General features: G+C 40.8%; 1 protein-coding gene across 1 annotated transcript; it reads left to right on the top strand.

Annotated features, from left to right (window-relative positions):
* The first annotated feature begins 7,122 nt into the window (after positions 1 to 7,122).
* atp1b1b (ATPase Na+/K+ transporting subunit beta 1b) lies at positions 7,123 to 15,987 on the top strand. Its single transcript, XM_051427303.1, has 6 exons — positions 7,123 to 7,330; positions 10,582 to 10,710; positions 12,710 to 12,865; positions 13,192 to 13,376; positions 14,140 to 14,223; positions 14,336 to 15,987. Exons 1-6 carry the CDS (start codon positions 7,240 to 7,242, stop codon positions 14,594 to 14,596), a joined length of 906 nt encoding a protein of 301 aa, XP_051283263.1. The 5' UTR covers positions 7,123 to 7,239; the 3' UTR covers positions 14,597 to 15,987.
* Positions 15,988 to 16,404: the final 417 nt, after the last annotated feature.

Here is a 16,404-nt window from a genome sequence, read left to right on the forward strand (position 1 = left end):
GTGCACATACACTGAGAATGGACTTTACAGTGAAGTAGGAGACAGCTTGTGTCCAGCAGGAAAAAAATGAGGTTGAAGGAGTAGATTTCTTTGTTAAGAATTTTAATGTGGAAATTATACTTTTTAAGACACACATTATTGTTCCAAGCAGACTATTTATATGTGTCTTAATACATGTCTGGAGGGGATCATTAAAATATTTTGCTCAGTTTAAGCATTAGAACAAATAAATACATAATATATAGCATGTGCATTGTGAAGTTGTTGAGAAGTGTGTTGTGTGATGTAGCAGCTTGGAGCACAAGACAAATTTCTAATTTATCTTATCTTTTATTATCCTTAATCATCATACAGTGTGGAAACACAGTTGGTTAACTTAACCACTAGAATCACAGGCCATCACAGAGTATGATGAGTTGGGTCTGCTTATCAGTGCTACAGAAGCTCAGCTCACTTACTTTCAACTCAGCCAGCTTCAAGCTTCCACTTTACATGTTCTGTAGACTCTTTGGTCTTATTTCCCTAATGCCATGGCAATGTTTTTCTTTGTTTAGTTTATTTACTACAGATCATGATTCTGGAGAAAGTAGTCGCCTAAGAGTTGTGTGACTTTCTACATAACAATAGTTTATTTGAGGATTTTCAGTCAGGATTTAGAGTTCATCACAGCACAGAGACAGCTCTGGTTAAAGTTAATAATGACCTTTTGATTGCTTCAGACAATGGACTTGTCTCTGTACTTGTATTATTAGATCTTAGTGCTGCATTTGACACCATTGACCATAATATTCTTTTACAGAGACTTGAGCACTAAGCCGGTTTAAGTCATATTTATCAGATCGTTCGCAGTTTGTACATGTTAACGATGAATCTTCAATAAATACTACAGTTAGTAATGGAGTTCCACAAGGTTCTGTACTTGGACCAATACTATTTACTTTATATATGCTCCCTTTAGGCAACATTATTAGGAATCACTACTTTCACTGTTATGCAGATGATACACAGTTATATCTGTTGATCAAGCCCGATGAAATTAATCAATTATCTAAATTACAAACATGTCTTAAGGACATAAAATCCTGGATGAGCTGCAATTTTCTGATGTGAAACTCAGAAAAAAATGAAATTCTTGTACTTGGCCCCAAAAACCTTAGAGACTCAGTGTCTAAAGATTTAGTTACTCTAGACAAAATTAGACACATCCTATCACAGACATATGCAGAGAAACTAATCCATGCATTTGATACTTCTAGGCTGGATTACTGCAACTCTTTATTATCAGGTTGTCCTAATAAGTCCATTAAAACGCTCCAATTAATTCAAAACGCTGCAGCACACGTACTGACAGGAACTAGAAAAAGAGATCACATCTCTCCTGTACTAGCTTCTCTGCACTGGCTCCCTGTAAAATTTAGAATAGAATTTAAAATCCTCCTCCTCACCTATAAAGCTCTTCATGGTCAGGCCACTTCATATCTTAAAGAGCTTAAAGTACCCTATTTCCCCACTAGAACACTACGTTCTCTAAATGCTGGGTTACTTGTGGTTCCTATAGTCTCTAAAAGTAGAACAGGAGCCAGAGCCTTCAGTTACCAAGCTCCTCTCCTGTGGAACCAGCTTCCAGTTTTGGTTCGGGAGACAGACACCCTCACCACATTTAAGAGTAGGCTTAAGACGTTCCTCTTATATAAAGCTTATAGTGAGGGTTGGCTCAGGTGAATCCTAAACCATCCCTTAGTTATGCTGCCATAGGCCTAGACTATCGGGGGATTTCCCATGGTGCACTGAGCTGCTCTCTTCCTCTCTCTTTCTGCACTCATTCATCTCCCATTAATGCATGTTACTCCTGCCGTGGTCCTGCTTGACTGCCATTGCCAATATCACTGATATTAGTGTTATTATTATTATAAGTATTATTATTGCTACGGTTACTGTTGTTGCTGTTGTCACTGCTCATTGTCCCGGGGGGTTAAATATATTTTTTAATTTTAAATGAGTTTTCCTACCTTCAAAACACAGAGACTTGAATCTTCTTATGTCTGCTTTTATTTTTGACAGGTGGTTTTCATTTAAACTATATTAATGTGTTACGGTTTTGGAAAAAACTGCAGCAACAAAAAAAAACTGCAGCCCCTTCAGTTCGGATATCAGAAAGCTGTGGGGGTTGTGGGTTTCAGACAAGCAAATACTTTTGTAGGATTTTAATGTGCTTACAGTGTCTTTTAAATTATTCTGACATTTTGATGGTTTGTAGGAGAATCAGTCAGTCCTGGTGTGAATTGGTGAATGTTTATCAGGGAACCAGTTTCATTAGTGTCACACACTCATGTCAATTATACCCCAAGACAAGAGCTGGTGAAAATTGTGGAGCTGATCAGATCAGACTATAGAAACTTTGTTCATGCAACCTGGGCAGGCCTCAAACAGGAAGACTCACTTTCACCTTGAGTTCACCCTCCCCCACAAACCCTTACATATGTTTATTGTGTACACAAGCTGACAAAAGGCAGCAGTTGTCTAGGCGTGGTCGCTGTCAGACACCAGGCTGTATCATTAGCAAAATGGTAGGCTCATCTCACCGGCTGCTCCACAAACCCTCCGTATGTGATTCCAGCCCGATGGTTACTTTCACATTAGCTCCATCATATAAACACAGGAAATGAGTATTGTAGCTGTGCAAATTATGACCAATTTTGGGTCAGGACAAATATACAATAACAGCATGGTTCCCAGCAATTATTAGAACTTGTCTCGTCATGTTTGGAGCAGCAGACAGGTAGGATTCACCATTATGAGTATGACTGTTAGAGTTAAAACAGTGCACAGCAGAAGCACATTTGACCACAGACAGACGGAATCCCCTCTGAGTAGAGGTTGTAGATAACAAACCCTTCATAGTCAATCAATGATCAAACTAGGATCACTATAAACTGCAATCAAACAAAAAGGCCAACGCTATTTTTACCTTTGTTGCTCCAACTTCCCAAAAATTTTATAAAAATTTAAATATTCCTATGCTCCTTTTGCTGGGGACCCCCTACAACTGACAATAACCCCTGTTGATCCCTTAACCCAGTTTTAAAACCACTGAACTATTGAGTATTTGAGGCAGCAGGGCGGTGTATGACGGATTGAGTCAACAACTACTGTGTGTGTTCATGGTAATAAAAGAACATGTCACCTAGTACAATAGTGATCATCAGTGAACACTGATGTGTTTTTCATAGTTTTTGGACAACTATGGAGCACTATGGCACACAGGAAGAAGATATATCAGGCTTTGATACACAAACAAAACTTGTTGGTAGGATACATTCATGATGGTTCGGGAGCAGGGCCATGCCTCAACCACACATCTAATCACCTGTCAAGTCTACTTATACCTGGTCAACCCAGCCTATACTGTTTGCTTCCAACCCCCATCCTCTACATATTTGCATCCATCTACTCTTTCTTCCATCATTTCATCCTTTCTTATTCAATTCTGTGCATACCTCTTTCATCTCTCTCTCTTTTTTCCTGGTATCGTCTGGGGTCCATAACAGGCTCGGGTGACTCTACTACCGAATCAGATCTTCATTACTGAGTCTCTTCCTCCCTGGCCATAAATACATCTATCCCAGACTGGCGCGAACGGACAACTTCCTCCCCCACTCTGGTGTTCCCCATTGATTTGGCAGTGTCTTTTTAAAATAATTTGATATTGTTAGTGGTGGTTAGAGTTCATATTAAGCTACTGGTCACTGGTGTGAGTGGCTTTCCCGTACACTGTGGTCTTAACACAAATGTCTCGACACACCATCCTCTTCCTGTTCACATGTTCTACACTGGAGCAGTGCAATTTGGTCACCCCTAAACCAGTACCAAATTGCTCAAAATATTACACTTAGCTACCGTCAAACAACTGATTGTGAGCAGGAGGTCAGGTGAATTTTTTCCTTTATGATGGAGTTACATAGAGCTGGACAAACATCAGCGATTTGACTCCTCTTGTCCTTGTGGTGATATTTAAAGGTTAAACCCCCATGTGCGTAATCCTGACCAATCACACCTACACATACATGTTTACATTCAAACAAATGTACACAGCTCAAGACACCCAGATGGCAGCACATTGCTGAGCGATTTCACACATGCATGCATGAACACACACATTACACACAGCTCACATAGCCAGGCAAGAATGTGAAGTTGAAGCCTGTACGGTCAGCGTGTGTGTGTACTGCGTAGGTAGGGGGCAGGTTGGTTATGTGCGGTTTTTGTAATTTTTTTTTTCAAACTTTTTTTCAAAATTAATTTAGACGATCGGTAAAAGGTTCACAAAAATATTGTTAAGAGTGACATCGGTGGTCATTAAGTGAACTGCAGTCAGCATCCTGTTGACTGGCACTCCATACACAGTCAGTAGACGTGAGCATCATCTGACTGAATGGAAAATACATTTAGAATAACAACTATCTGCAGTGTTCCTATATTTTATTTGGAACATTGGCTCCATGCTACTAATTAGCTCACCATTTGCAGATCACTCCATCAGCCAACCCTCACTGCCCAGTCAAACCACAGCCAGCCAGCCAGCCAACCCCAGATTACCTAGGCTACTTTGCTGATTAGAATGCCCCTGCCTTGCATTGCTCTTGCCTAGTAGGAAGCAACTGCTTTGTACCGTTACATCATTTATTTTCAAATTTTTTGAAAAAAGTGGATTCGCAATTCGAGCCGCATCACTACATAGAAACACATATAAATCAGTCCACAGGCAACTGAGAAAGTCGGGGAAGTTCTAAATTTTTACATTATATTACAACAACAAAACAATATTTCAGAATCTTACATATGGAATCTTTAAGAGGTACAGCCATTTAGTATATACTATAGTATTATGCAGTATAAATAAAAAGGCCTCTTATTTCAAGCTCAGGTAGAAAATTGGGACATTGTGTGGCCCCTGGCACTGGCACCGGCAGCAAGATGCCCTTGGAAAAGGCTTTAGAGAGGGGTTATGGGATGTAGAAAGCAGGATATATATACAGGTTTCAACTATGTATATACTTGGCAATGCTGTGTAACTAGAGCTTATTATCCCTGTGGTGTCAGGGGGTGGCTGTGAGGAGGGGTCCACTGCACACAACAACACAGGACACCCACCAAGTTAAACTGGGAGCGATACAAGTGTGAACCACACAAGCTAAATGAACTCTATTCTGTTAGTGAAGGGGATAAAATGATTGCATTGTTTGTGCCATAATGAGTGTTTTAGAGCAACCAACTTCATTTAGAATTGCAGGTTGGTGCACTGTAATCTGGCATTCTGCTGTGCCTCATTGTAATTGTTGGCATGAAGTGACTTACACTGAACAGTCATGCTAAATTACAAGTCTTTTAGCTACAAGGGAACATCCATTAGACCTTTTAATTAATTTATAGTTGCTTTCCCCTGTTCTGTCAAGTCAAAAAAGAGTATGTTAGGCCTTTGTTTTACCAACAGTGGCATAGGCAAGTGGTAAAGTAGTCTCTCCCACACCCTACTCTATGCTAAAGTTTGTAAGATAAGGACTAATCTAGACTGAAGTTCAAAACTCAACATCCAGCTTCTACTGGTATGGCAGTCCACTTGTTTTTTGAGTTGTTAAAAACAATTCACTTCTGGGGGACTCTTACACCGACAGACACCAGTATCACAGGAAGAATCTTATACAGAGCTTATAGTCTGTGGCACTTTACAAACCCATTAGATTGAAATGTTTCCTGGAATATCTCAGGCTGGTGTCATTGTACTTATCTGTACTCACTTTTAGTGAAAAGAGGCTGATGGATCATTTGAATAGGGGTGCTGTTGGGAGAGAGGTGATGAGGGTAGGGGTGGGGCTTGAGCGATTCTGGGAGCCCAAAACTGGATAAATATTTACTGTGTGAGAGCTGTTGGGCTTCAGGGCCCAAAATTTCAAGCATCAGGTCGCAGACCCGTATTTGATAAGATGTGGTCTCAGGGGTCTCCATCTGATAAGATATAGGTATTCCATAACTGTATACACTGTAGATTGGTATACTTACAGTAGAGAGTGTGAAAACTATAAAATAGAATAGTCAATAGTCATTCTTACACATTCTCTCACTAGGTTAACTTTTAGCCAATGTGAAATTTATGTCCCATTTTTCCCCAGGTTGAGAACCACTATCTTTCGTATGCACATAAGTGTGTATATCTTGATGTGAGGGCGTACATACACAGTGTTCAAAGAACAGAAGAACCAGGGGGAAAAGAGCCATTTACATCAGACGTTGCAGGAATAAAGCTGGCTTTCTGGTATTTTTCTTGAAATTGTAGGAGCAATGGAATGGAATGGAAATACGTTTCACTATTTTTATGTGTATGATTAGGCCTATATGTGACAATTAAAGGACCAGTGTGAACGATTTTGTGGCATCTAGCGGTGTAGTTGCACAGTGAAAATCCCTCACGTCACACTCCCCTTCTGGAAGATACTGTAGTGGCTGAAAAACGTGTGAAAAACTGCAGCGCCCCATCTAATGCTAGTGTTTGTTTGATTTGTCCCTTCTGGAATACTGTAGAAACCTGGTGGTTTAACATGGCGGACCTGTGGTGTCAGTAGATAAAGGCACATTCTAAGGTAACACTAATGCAAACATACCTAGGAATATTATATTAAATTTCTGCAAATAGATCCCCCTAAATGTTACATACTGGACCTTTAAACCTGAGCTTTACATCGATTGATATATATTCATTGTACTTCAGGGTCGTCTGTTGTGTGCCTTTTTACAATACCCCACCCTTTGTGTATGTATACATGTATGCATAGGCCTATGTATACAAACACCTGTGTGTACATGCACTATGTTAAGCTATATGTAGGCTGTAGCAAAATACCTGAAGAAGATAAATCATTTTCTACCTGCACAGACACATCTGCATTAAGCTCAACCAGGACATGCTACAGTGCTGAATGTCTGCATCTATAGGCTCTCTGTCCGTCTTCTGGACGTCACAGTTACGCACGGCTTGTCCGCTCCCTAATTGGCCGGCGGTGCTCCGCCCTCCTACTAGGTAACTTGTTGAGAGTTTCGGGCGGAGTCGAGGAGGAACGGTTTATATTGGGGAGCCTTCCAGTAGACAGAGCTGGGTTCCTCTGCGACGGGTTGGGACTTGGTAAGCACACGGAGGGAGTCCGCTGAAGAACGAGTAACGGAACACCTTACGGGGAATAAAGCAAAATGCCTTCAGACAAAGATGATGGTGGATGGAAGAAGTTTCTATGGGACTCCGAGAAAGGAGAGGTGCTGGGTCGTACCGGAGGCAGTTGGCGTGAGTATTTGTGCAGAACGGACCGGGTGTTCGTGGTGAATTGGTAAGCGCGCGCTCACGGTTGTAGGAGATGGGAGCGCGCGCCGGTCGCCTCGTGTTTCTTTCCACCTGTTTGATTTGACTTTGCTGCATTCAGTAACAAACCGGCAACACCAGACAATAATGCGTCATTGTAACTAATACATCTACTAATTTCCACTTGTAATGTCCCAACTTTGACCTGGAAAACTAATAGTCCAGAAAAGCCCCAAACATGCTGGTTTTAGTTTTATTAAACAGCTTCGCGATGTTTAAGTCAGGGTTATGATATGTGTGATTTTGCCAGTTGGAGTAGCGGAATTCAGGTTGTACATTCAGAGAGCGTACACGCTGCGGAGCGGCGCAGACGATGCAAAGCTCGCTATTGATTGGACCTGAGTCTTGTCCACATTGGCTTGTTGTTAGGGAAACGTCAAGTTTGTCTTTTAGCAGTTTTGGGATCGGCAATCAAAGGGTTAAAAATGCATCATGGTCCAAGGTGAGTCAAGGTGATAGGGCCTGCTCAGAAATGGAGAGAGAGGACTATCGATCCGTGTCGGGTTCCTCTGATCAGATGTCACTGTAATCTAACGAACAATACAACTGATAAAGTTGTTCGACCTTTCTTCTCCTATTTCTCTAGTGGCAGCAGTGCGCATGTCCTTGTTCCTCCTCTCAATGTCACACAGCTCCTCAGTCCTGTCTGGACTCTAACACCTGGGTGAAAGCAGTGTGTCAGTGACATGATGTCTGCTTCGCTTAGATCAGAGCTCAGCCCGACTGCTGCAGCAGCTCCACCTGAGTGGAGCTGCTGTGTGGCGCTTAGGGGCTCATGTTTGTCCTTCTGAGGTCATCCGAAAATGCTGATGCATTTAGGAAGTATGCCATGCGCAGTGCTGTGTTGAAGGTTGTGATGAAAGGACATCCGGGCTGATATGGGACCACCTTAACAACTTTAAGTTTGAAGCACAGAATATCAAATATGTTTTTACTCATGTCTTTAGGCAGAATACCGTGAGTGGAATGTAAATTGTCTTCAGGCTGTGTCTCCTGTAGATAAGGTGAAGTAGATGTCTTTACAATGCCCAGAGGACACAAGCTTTGATTGTATGTCCTTGCGTTTATAAGTGATGTGTCATGTATTAACTGCTTCATGCCATTGTGACCTTTTGACATTGTCTGCCTGCAGCAAAAGGTCTGACTGGGTGAATGTATAGCTCGCTCAGCTGCCAGGTTAATTTAAGCAATGCTTTATTCGTTGCTTCGCAGCATAGATAATAGAATTGTGACGCTTTTACTGTAATTCTACAGCCTCTTCATGGTAAAAATGTTTTAGCCAACAGTTCTTTAAGTAATTACTACCTTGTATGTACAGGCTTCACAGTTGAATTCCTGTAAATCTTTGAAGACAATGACCGCCCTGTTGGATTGTTTTATTATGAATGCTGGCTTTGTAGTTCTTTACATCCATAGTGGAGACACAAGCTCTGTTAGCATGGTGGTGTCTGACAGATGTCCTTGAAGCTAGAGCTGCTCGATGAATGACTACTTCATGTTGAAGAGATTTAAACTAACATGGATGACTTAGAATTGTTGAACTGTATGAGGTATCAAAACTGTAAAGCCTTTGCTCCGATAAAATGCTAATGAGTTAAATATAATTTGTCGTATGTCACATCCTAAAAAAAATAATAATTAGTGAAAGTTCAGTGCACAAAAATTGCTTACATAAGTAATTACCCCCTACAAATGTTAGTATTCAGTAGGGGCCTCTCAGTAGGCTGCAGTTATAACCTTGAGTCTGTATCAGCTTTGCACGTCTATTCCATTTACTGCATTTTTTCCCCCTCCTTACACAGCTAGTCGAGCTCTGTCTTCAGGTTACATTTAGGCTGTGAATGAATGGATCGCAATTTCCTGCTACAATACAGTATTAAATTTAGGTCTGGACCCTGGTCACTCCTCGAGTTAACTTTGTAGCTGTTTCTGTGTAGCTTTATGTTTGCCAATGTTATCCTGCAGACTGCTGGAGGTTCTTCTATGTATTCCTCTACCTTCACCAGCCCTCATGTCCCCACACTATGTTGTCACCACCAGCAGGTTTAATGCTGGGGATGGTGTGTCTCCCCTCATGTGTGGTGTTTAGCATAAACCAATCCTAGTTCGAGCCAAATGGGCAAAAAGCTCTGTTGAATTATTTATGGTCTCATGAGACCATTAAACCCTCTGCCACTGCATGCCTTCTGGCTGAGATGTTGTAAGGCTTTTCTTTTCAGCAGTAGCTTTCTCTTTGCCAGTCAGCTGTACAGCGGTGGTGTGTGTGGGTGGGGTTGTGTTCCACCTCAGCCATGCAGCTGCTCAACAAGTTGGATGCATACACCTGGGGGACCTCCTCACTAGTGCTCTCCACACACAGGAGGATGTCTAGTCTAACTACAGTTTATTTGTGTATATAGAATCGCTGTCACACCTTAATCACACACAGTGGTGACTACACTAAAGGGGCTGTATATTGAGGTAATTATAGGCAGCCACTAATTTGTTTTATATTTGTTTTCACATAAAAACGGTGTGTTCATTGTAAAACAGCAGAAACAATAAAACATAATAGTTAGTCCAAGCTGTCAGTTTTCTCAGTGTTGCTCAATAGTAATGTAGGTCTATTACAGAATGCATACCTCAGTCTTTGTTCTTTTGATCCATGTAGTGTAAACTTTAGAGATTGTGGCTGGAGTTAGCCCCTGTTATAAACTTAGAGCTTATTGTCTTTTTAGTGGAATGCTATCTGATGGTATCATTACTGTTAAATAATGTATTAATTCCATGCTAACTGAAAAAAAATAAAAATGAACAAAATGAGTTAGAAATCTTTTAATTTACATTTTACACAAAAGTTTTGTATTGTGGCAATTCAAAATAAATCAGAAAAATAATATACGACTGTACGTTAGCGAGATGGATAGCTTTTTCAAGTCAAACCATGTGAGGATATTCATGATGATGGTAATTCACCATGATAAACTTATTAGTGTTTCTATTGTGATGATGTATATTGTCCCAACCCTAATCTAGTCATTGCAGTGAACATCACACTGATTATTTTATGTGCTTTTTTGCATACAATTTACTATTATACTTTTTTAATTTCCTTGATGAGGACATGCATGGCAGTATAAAACCTTGCTGTTTGACCTTCTGTACTGACTCTTTCTTTCTTTTTTTCTCCTCCACAGTGAAAATTCTGCTGTTTTACACAGTTTTCTATGGCTGTCTGGCGGGGGTCTTCATCGGAACCATCCAAGCCTTGCTGCTCACCCTGAGCGACTACAAGCCCACCTGGCAAGACAGAGTCGCACCCCCTGGTAAGAAGTGACACCTCCTTCCTGTCTGTCAGGATTCCAGCTTGCAGATCTGCCTCTGAGCCTAAAGGTCGTCTTTAGACACTCAGGAAGAAAAAACAGAATATACCCACTGCTCAGTACCAGGCAAATGAATAAAGTAGCAAATAGGGTTATGTTTAGTAGAGGATCTTGTCACAATAATTCCTAAATTTTAAAATTGCAGCTAAACCTTCCTGAATGGGTCTATGAGATGAGTTTGAACTATGCTGATTCATCAGAGGCTGCCATCTCAGTGGCTTTGTTGACATGACAAAATTGTTTTGTATGACAAATGCATGTGTAAGACCTTGTGGTCAAGAGACTGGGTGAAGTGAGTATTATGTATGATGCTGAGTTACAAACAAGGTTAGATATAATGTCATATCTGTATTTGGAGACAAATATCATACATTAATGATATCATTTATTTTGCCAGCCCACCTAAATAGAGTTGCCCTTACCCAAAAAATAATTGTACATATATCTTTGTAAGTCTTTTATGACTAAGTCTGCTTGAATGATGCATTCATGTAAAGTTGTATTGATTCTTTATTCATTCCTATATCTCTTCTGTTGTTGGCTCGTGAAAGGTTATGAGCAGGAGGCTGGAGTTATCTTATTTAACATGTTAGATCTAAAGACTGGCTATTGGAAATAATACAAATTCATCATTACTTGGGGTATAAGGAAATATCAATACACTTCATAATTTTACGAGTATCAAAATATTTTATTTTGATGCTATTGTATCGATTTTTGTGTTTAAACCCCCAACTCCTAGGTAGCAGCGTATTATGCATTGTGTTCTTTATACTATGACCTTCCTGAAATTTGATTTTAAAAAGGGAAACCTGTCGTTGCATATTATATGGCAATATATTGACTCATACCCCTGTATCATGATACATATGGTATTGCAAATACACAGCCCTAATGAACACATTGTTTATCATACTTTTTACTGACAAACTACAAGGTGACTGTACAGTCAATAACTCTTTAAGACTTATTTTAAGATTTCTTAAACTACATAAACAAACATGGTTCTTCAAATCTAATAACTGCAGTAGTGAAAGTTTTCAGCCTTGGTGGCTAATTTCTTTCTAAAAGTCAACATATGTGCTCACCCTGGCCACAGGTAACTTGGCTGCAAACTGTTTTGGAAATGAACTCTCCATATATCTTCACGTCATGGTCCCAGTGCAGTGCCTGCACCGACTGCAAGCCTCCCCTGTGTATGCACAGCAGCCTTGTTTCCATGGCAGAAAGGGCCAGCTGGGGTTTATCAGGTCAAACTGAGCATGTGCAGAATACAGTCAAATGAGCAAGTGTTGAGTGGACGGGATGAAGGTAAACCAGGAGAGGTTAAACAGGATGCTCATCAGTGAGCGTTGTGTTCATTTGAGGCCATACAAACACAGCTGTGTTACAGGGAAATCTACTGTCAATGACCCGATCTCTGCTCAGCTGATTAGAATTGACAGTGTTCTAAACATGCATTAATGGATTACGTTAAAACCACACAGATTAGGAGTTGAGCCCCATTATTGTGTGATGTTACTGAGATAAAAGGCCACTCATTTGAGTCACATGAGCTCTATCCGCTTCCTGAACAGAAACACTGCAGGCCCGGACCATATTTAGCCGATTCAGCTCCTGTTAGCAGAAAGACTGTAAATAAGGGGAAACAGTATCTGTGTCCTGGATGCACAGACATGACATTGATATTGATCATCTCATCTGAATCTGCAGAAGTTGGCAAAAACTTACATTTTCTCACAGTCAGTGTTTTACATGTTTCATGTTAACTCTGAAAATTAGAAATTGGAGTTTAGATGTCTCAGGGTTTTATACCTTATCTGCTCTAATTCAAGATATGAGGTTTCTATTGACTTTTTATTCATTTATTATCTGGGATCAGGACACACTCGTGTAATATGGTATTAGTTGATGACAAACGGCTGATCTGTCGTCCCCACAGGCCTTACCCACACCCCACGATCAGACAAAGCTGAAGTGGCCTTCAACCTCAATGACGTGGAGACTTACCTACCTTACACCAAGGCCTTGAAGGACTTCCTGGCCAAGTATGACGAAGAAATGCAGAGGGACCAGATGAAGTTTGAGGACTGCGGAGGTAGGCTTTACTCATGACATCTCATTGGCTTATCCTGCTTCTCTTTTGAAAGTTAATTCCAGAGAATAGAGCAGCTTCATCTCTTCACTGGGGCTTTGTGGTGACACATGGTCGTGTGTACAATACAGTGTGAATCTTCAAATCCAAGTGGTTTCATAAACATGCAGATATTCTAGATGACCTAGACCCCTTCCTCAAAACTCCTGACAATAAGGCTAAAGATTTCTGGCTAATCTAAACTTGAGAGAGGACAGAATGTAATGTTGTATTGTCAAGTACATGAATGTTGGCCCTGACCCAAGTTAACCCTTCACTCCCCCCTCCAGAGGATCCTGCAGACTACAAGAACCGGGGTGACTTGGAGAGCGAAGTGGGCATCAGGAAGGCCTGTCGTTTCCAGAGGTCGCTGCTGGGACCCTGCTCCGGCATCGAGGACCGCGATTTTGGTTTCAAGGATGGCAAGCCCTGCCTGATTGTAAAGCTCAACAGGATCGTCAACTTCCGTCCAAGGGTAATTTTAAGTCTGTGTCATGTTTTCTTGAAGACAAATAAGTCCAAATTTGTAAAATTGTAAATTATTTGAATCAGAATCAGAAATACTTTAATAATCCCAGGGGGAAATTATTTAAATAATTGTTGCTATAGTTTGGCATAAGACTGAAAATGTAATTTGGCTGTTATTGGTTCACCATTAGTGGTGCTGGTTAAACTGTATGTCATTAATAATGCCAGACTGAGGAGTGACCTAAGGATATCTTCTCAGTCTTCCAGTGTAATCTCATGACTGAGCCTCCTTCTCCATTTCCACCTGGTATTTACCTGCTATCTCTGGATACATTATCTCAATCATGTCATCTGATCACAGACCTCAATATGCAAATTAGCTAGGCAGTGCAGGTGACATGGTGCTTCTCAGGACAGGGATAGTTATCCAGAACACCCTTAAGGTAAGGGTTAAATGACAGACACAGCTGAAGGCGACCATAGGCTACATTTTATGTGACTTATACCTTAAGCAGGTCATCTGAGCCTGTGAAGAAGCTTGATAGTGTTAATTCAGCTCCCCTTGGCAGTCACATGACCCTTATCTTGCACATTGTAGCAGTGCTTGTAGTATGGGTGCCAGACCTTCATCTGTGGTCGCTCCACTCACATTATCTACCCCTCTACTAACATGTACAGAACCAGATCTAGATATCATGCTAGTAATAGGGAGAAATGTGATCTGTGCTTGGGGGGGGAAAAAAAGGTCCAACTTTTTTTTTCTTGTTTAGCCTCCTACCTCTAATGAAAGCATCCCTGAAGAGGCTCAACCCAAGGTGCAGCCCAACGTCATCCCTCTCTACTGCACTAACAAGGTACACATTCTTCTTTTGTCAGTTAAGACTTCAGAGCGTGTGTTCAAAATTAATTTAGCCTATAACAAATCTGCTCTATAGTATTGTCACTCCATACAATTGTCTCTTCCAGAAAGAGGAGGATGCTGGTAAAATCGGAGAGATTAAGTACCATGGTATCAGTGGCGGCTTCCCCCTGCAGTATTATCCCTACTATGGCAAACTGCTGCACCCTCAGTACTTGCAGCCACTGGTGGCACTGCAGTTCACCAACCTGACCCTGAACACTGAATTGCGCATCGAGTGCAAAGTGTTTGGAGACAACATTGACTACAGTGAAAAGGACCGCTACCAGGGACGCTTTGACATCAAGCTCCAGGTTAACAGTTTATGACCGTCATCAGGACCATAGCACTTTTCCCTGACTGCCCCACCATTCCTCCCTCTACCCCCATCCCCCCTAACCCCCCCCGTCCTTAACTAAATACCAATCTGATATAGGAGATGATAGGTGAGGAGTTAGGCTGTAGCGGTTAAGTCAATCACAACTAGTCTTAAATGAATAAATGAGAAAAAAAACCTGATAGGGGACAGATGTTTAATCTGTCTGCTTTCATCACTAGCTTCTACACTACTGTCTAGCGCTAGAATGTAATTTAGAGGAAAAGTAGCAATAGGCCTAATAAAGAAATATTTATTCTGCTGTAAATGAGACTTTTCCACAAGCCATGGGACATTGTTCATTGATGACTGTAAAGTTAAATTCCATCTCTGATGCGTAGCGAGCCGTGTTCGTCCCCTCTGCATATCGCTGCCTCGTGTGGTTCCAGTAGATATTTTTGGAGTGTGCAGTAGTTGCAAAATCTGGTCCTTCCAAAACCACGCTGTTCTCATTTTCTTCTGCGAGCAAGCTTTAGCAGTTCGAGGCGTGTGTGTCAGACTGGAGCACACACTCCCACTTACTTAATGAATGAAATGGTTTGACATGGTACACTCTTCTGATCTATGTAAAGTAAAGGCTGCACTCCAGGGAACTTTATTTGTCTTTTACATCTGATCACAGGAGATTTTTTTTAAACTTTTTTTTTTCTCTTTTTGTGCTTTGTTAAATCACTTAAATGTGTGGAGGGGTTTTATTACTTGGTTTCATGCCTTTTACTTTTTGATTTTGCCTTGAATGTAGTAGATATGTGTCCAGCCTGTTAGACACTGTAAGTGCTAACTGGAGTTTTTAAGAAGGATTTCTGTTTGTTTTTTTGCTGGATTCATCACAGCATTGTGGTGTGGCTCTCTGAATGTTTTAGCCATTAAACATGGTGTAAGAATTTTATATTTATGCGGTTGTACATTTTGTTTCTTTGCAGAATATTGTAATGTATAAATGCAATACCAAAGTGAAGAGTTGAAGAGAGTGTTTATCAGAAGCAATGCAGTACTAATTTTTAGGATCTCATCATGTTAAGTGCTAAAGTCAATGTCTCGCCTTGCAACCTTTTTCAATAGTTATTCTTGATTTGTATCATGGCCATGAATGTAGTTAGAATGATCAGGTAACACGCAGTTTAATTCCACACTGACCTGATGTTCATGCATTTCAAAAAAAGATTGAGTTCTTATAAAGCTGTGGCTTTAGATGACTAATGATGTTGGCTTTAATATAACATAGTGTCTCATGTTGATGTGGAACGCTCAACTTGAACTTTAACATCAGTCAACTTTCCATCAGTTCATCCACCTTTGTCATTTAATCAAAGATAGAAACAAATAAAATCATAATTGACCTTTCTCTTGTGTTTTCTTTGTTATATTAAGACATTTTCACAAATCTACACTCCTGATAGCAACATCAGATCATAAAGTGTATGTCCAAGTCTTTTCCCAACATACACTGGGTGGAAGACCAGAAGTAGACCAGACATTTACTGTCTACATTTTGTTTGGGAAGTAGTGGCCTAAAAGTTAGAGAAATGAGCTTGTGACCAGAAAGTAATCGGCTCAATCCCCCGGAGTGGCTGGATAAATCTGGGTGGGCAAAGTTAAAGGGCAGCACTTCCCTCCCTCTCTCGTTACCACCACTGAGGTGCCCTTGGGCCCTGTAATCAGGGTGAAAAAGTGAGTGTGTAAATATATAGCACCCTCCAAAATTCCTACAGAGGAACAAAGTTGTGTCCCTGACATGTACACTTACTTTCTACTAACAAT

This window comes from Dicentrarchus labrax, unplaced genomic scaffold (assembly GCF_905237075.1).
Source record: "Dicentrarchus labrax unplaced genomic scaffold, dlabrax2021, whole genome shotgun sequence".
NCBI classification, from domain to species: domain Eukaryota; kingdom Metazoa; phylum Chordata; class Actinopteri; family Moronidae; genus Dicentrarchus; species Dicentrarchus labrax.

Excerpts from the sequence above, each read along its gene's own strand:
- atp1b1b (XM_051427303.1), top strand. The coding sequence starts at position 7,240 with ATGCCTTCAGACAAAGATGATGGTGGATGGAAGAAGTTTCTATGGGAC. Across the intron at positions 7,331-10,581 it reads TCGTACCGGAGGCAGTTGGC|TGAAAATTCTGCTGTTTTAC; the intron begins GTGAGTATTTGT and ends TCTCCTCCACAG. Across the intron at positions 10,711-12,709 it reads AGACAGAGTCGCACCCCCTG|GCCTTACCCACACCCCACGA; the intron begins GTAAGAAGTGAC and ends TCGTCCCCACAG.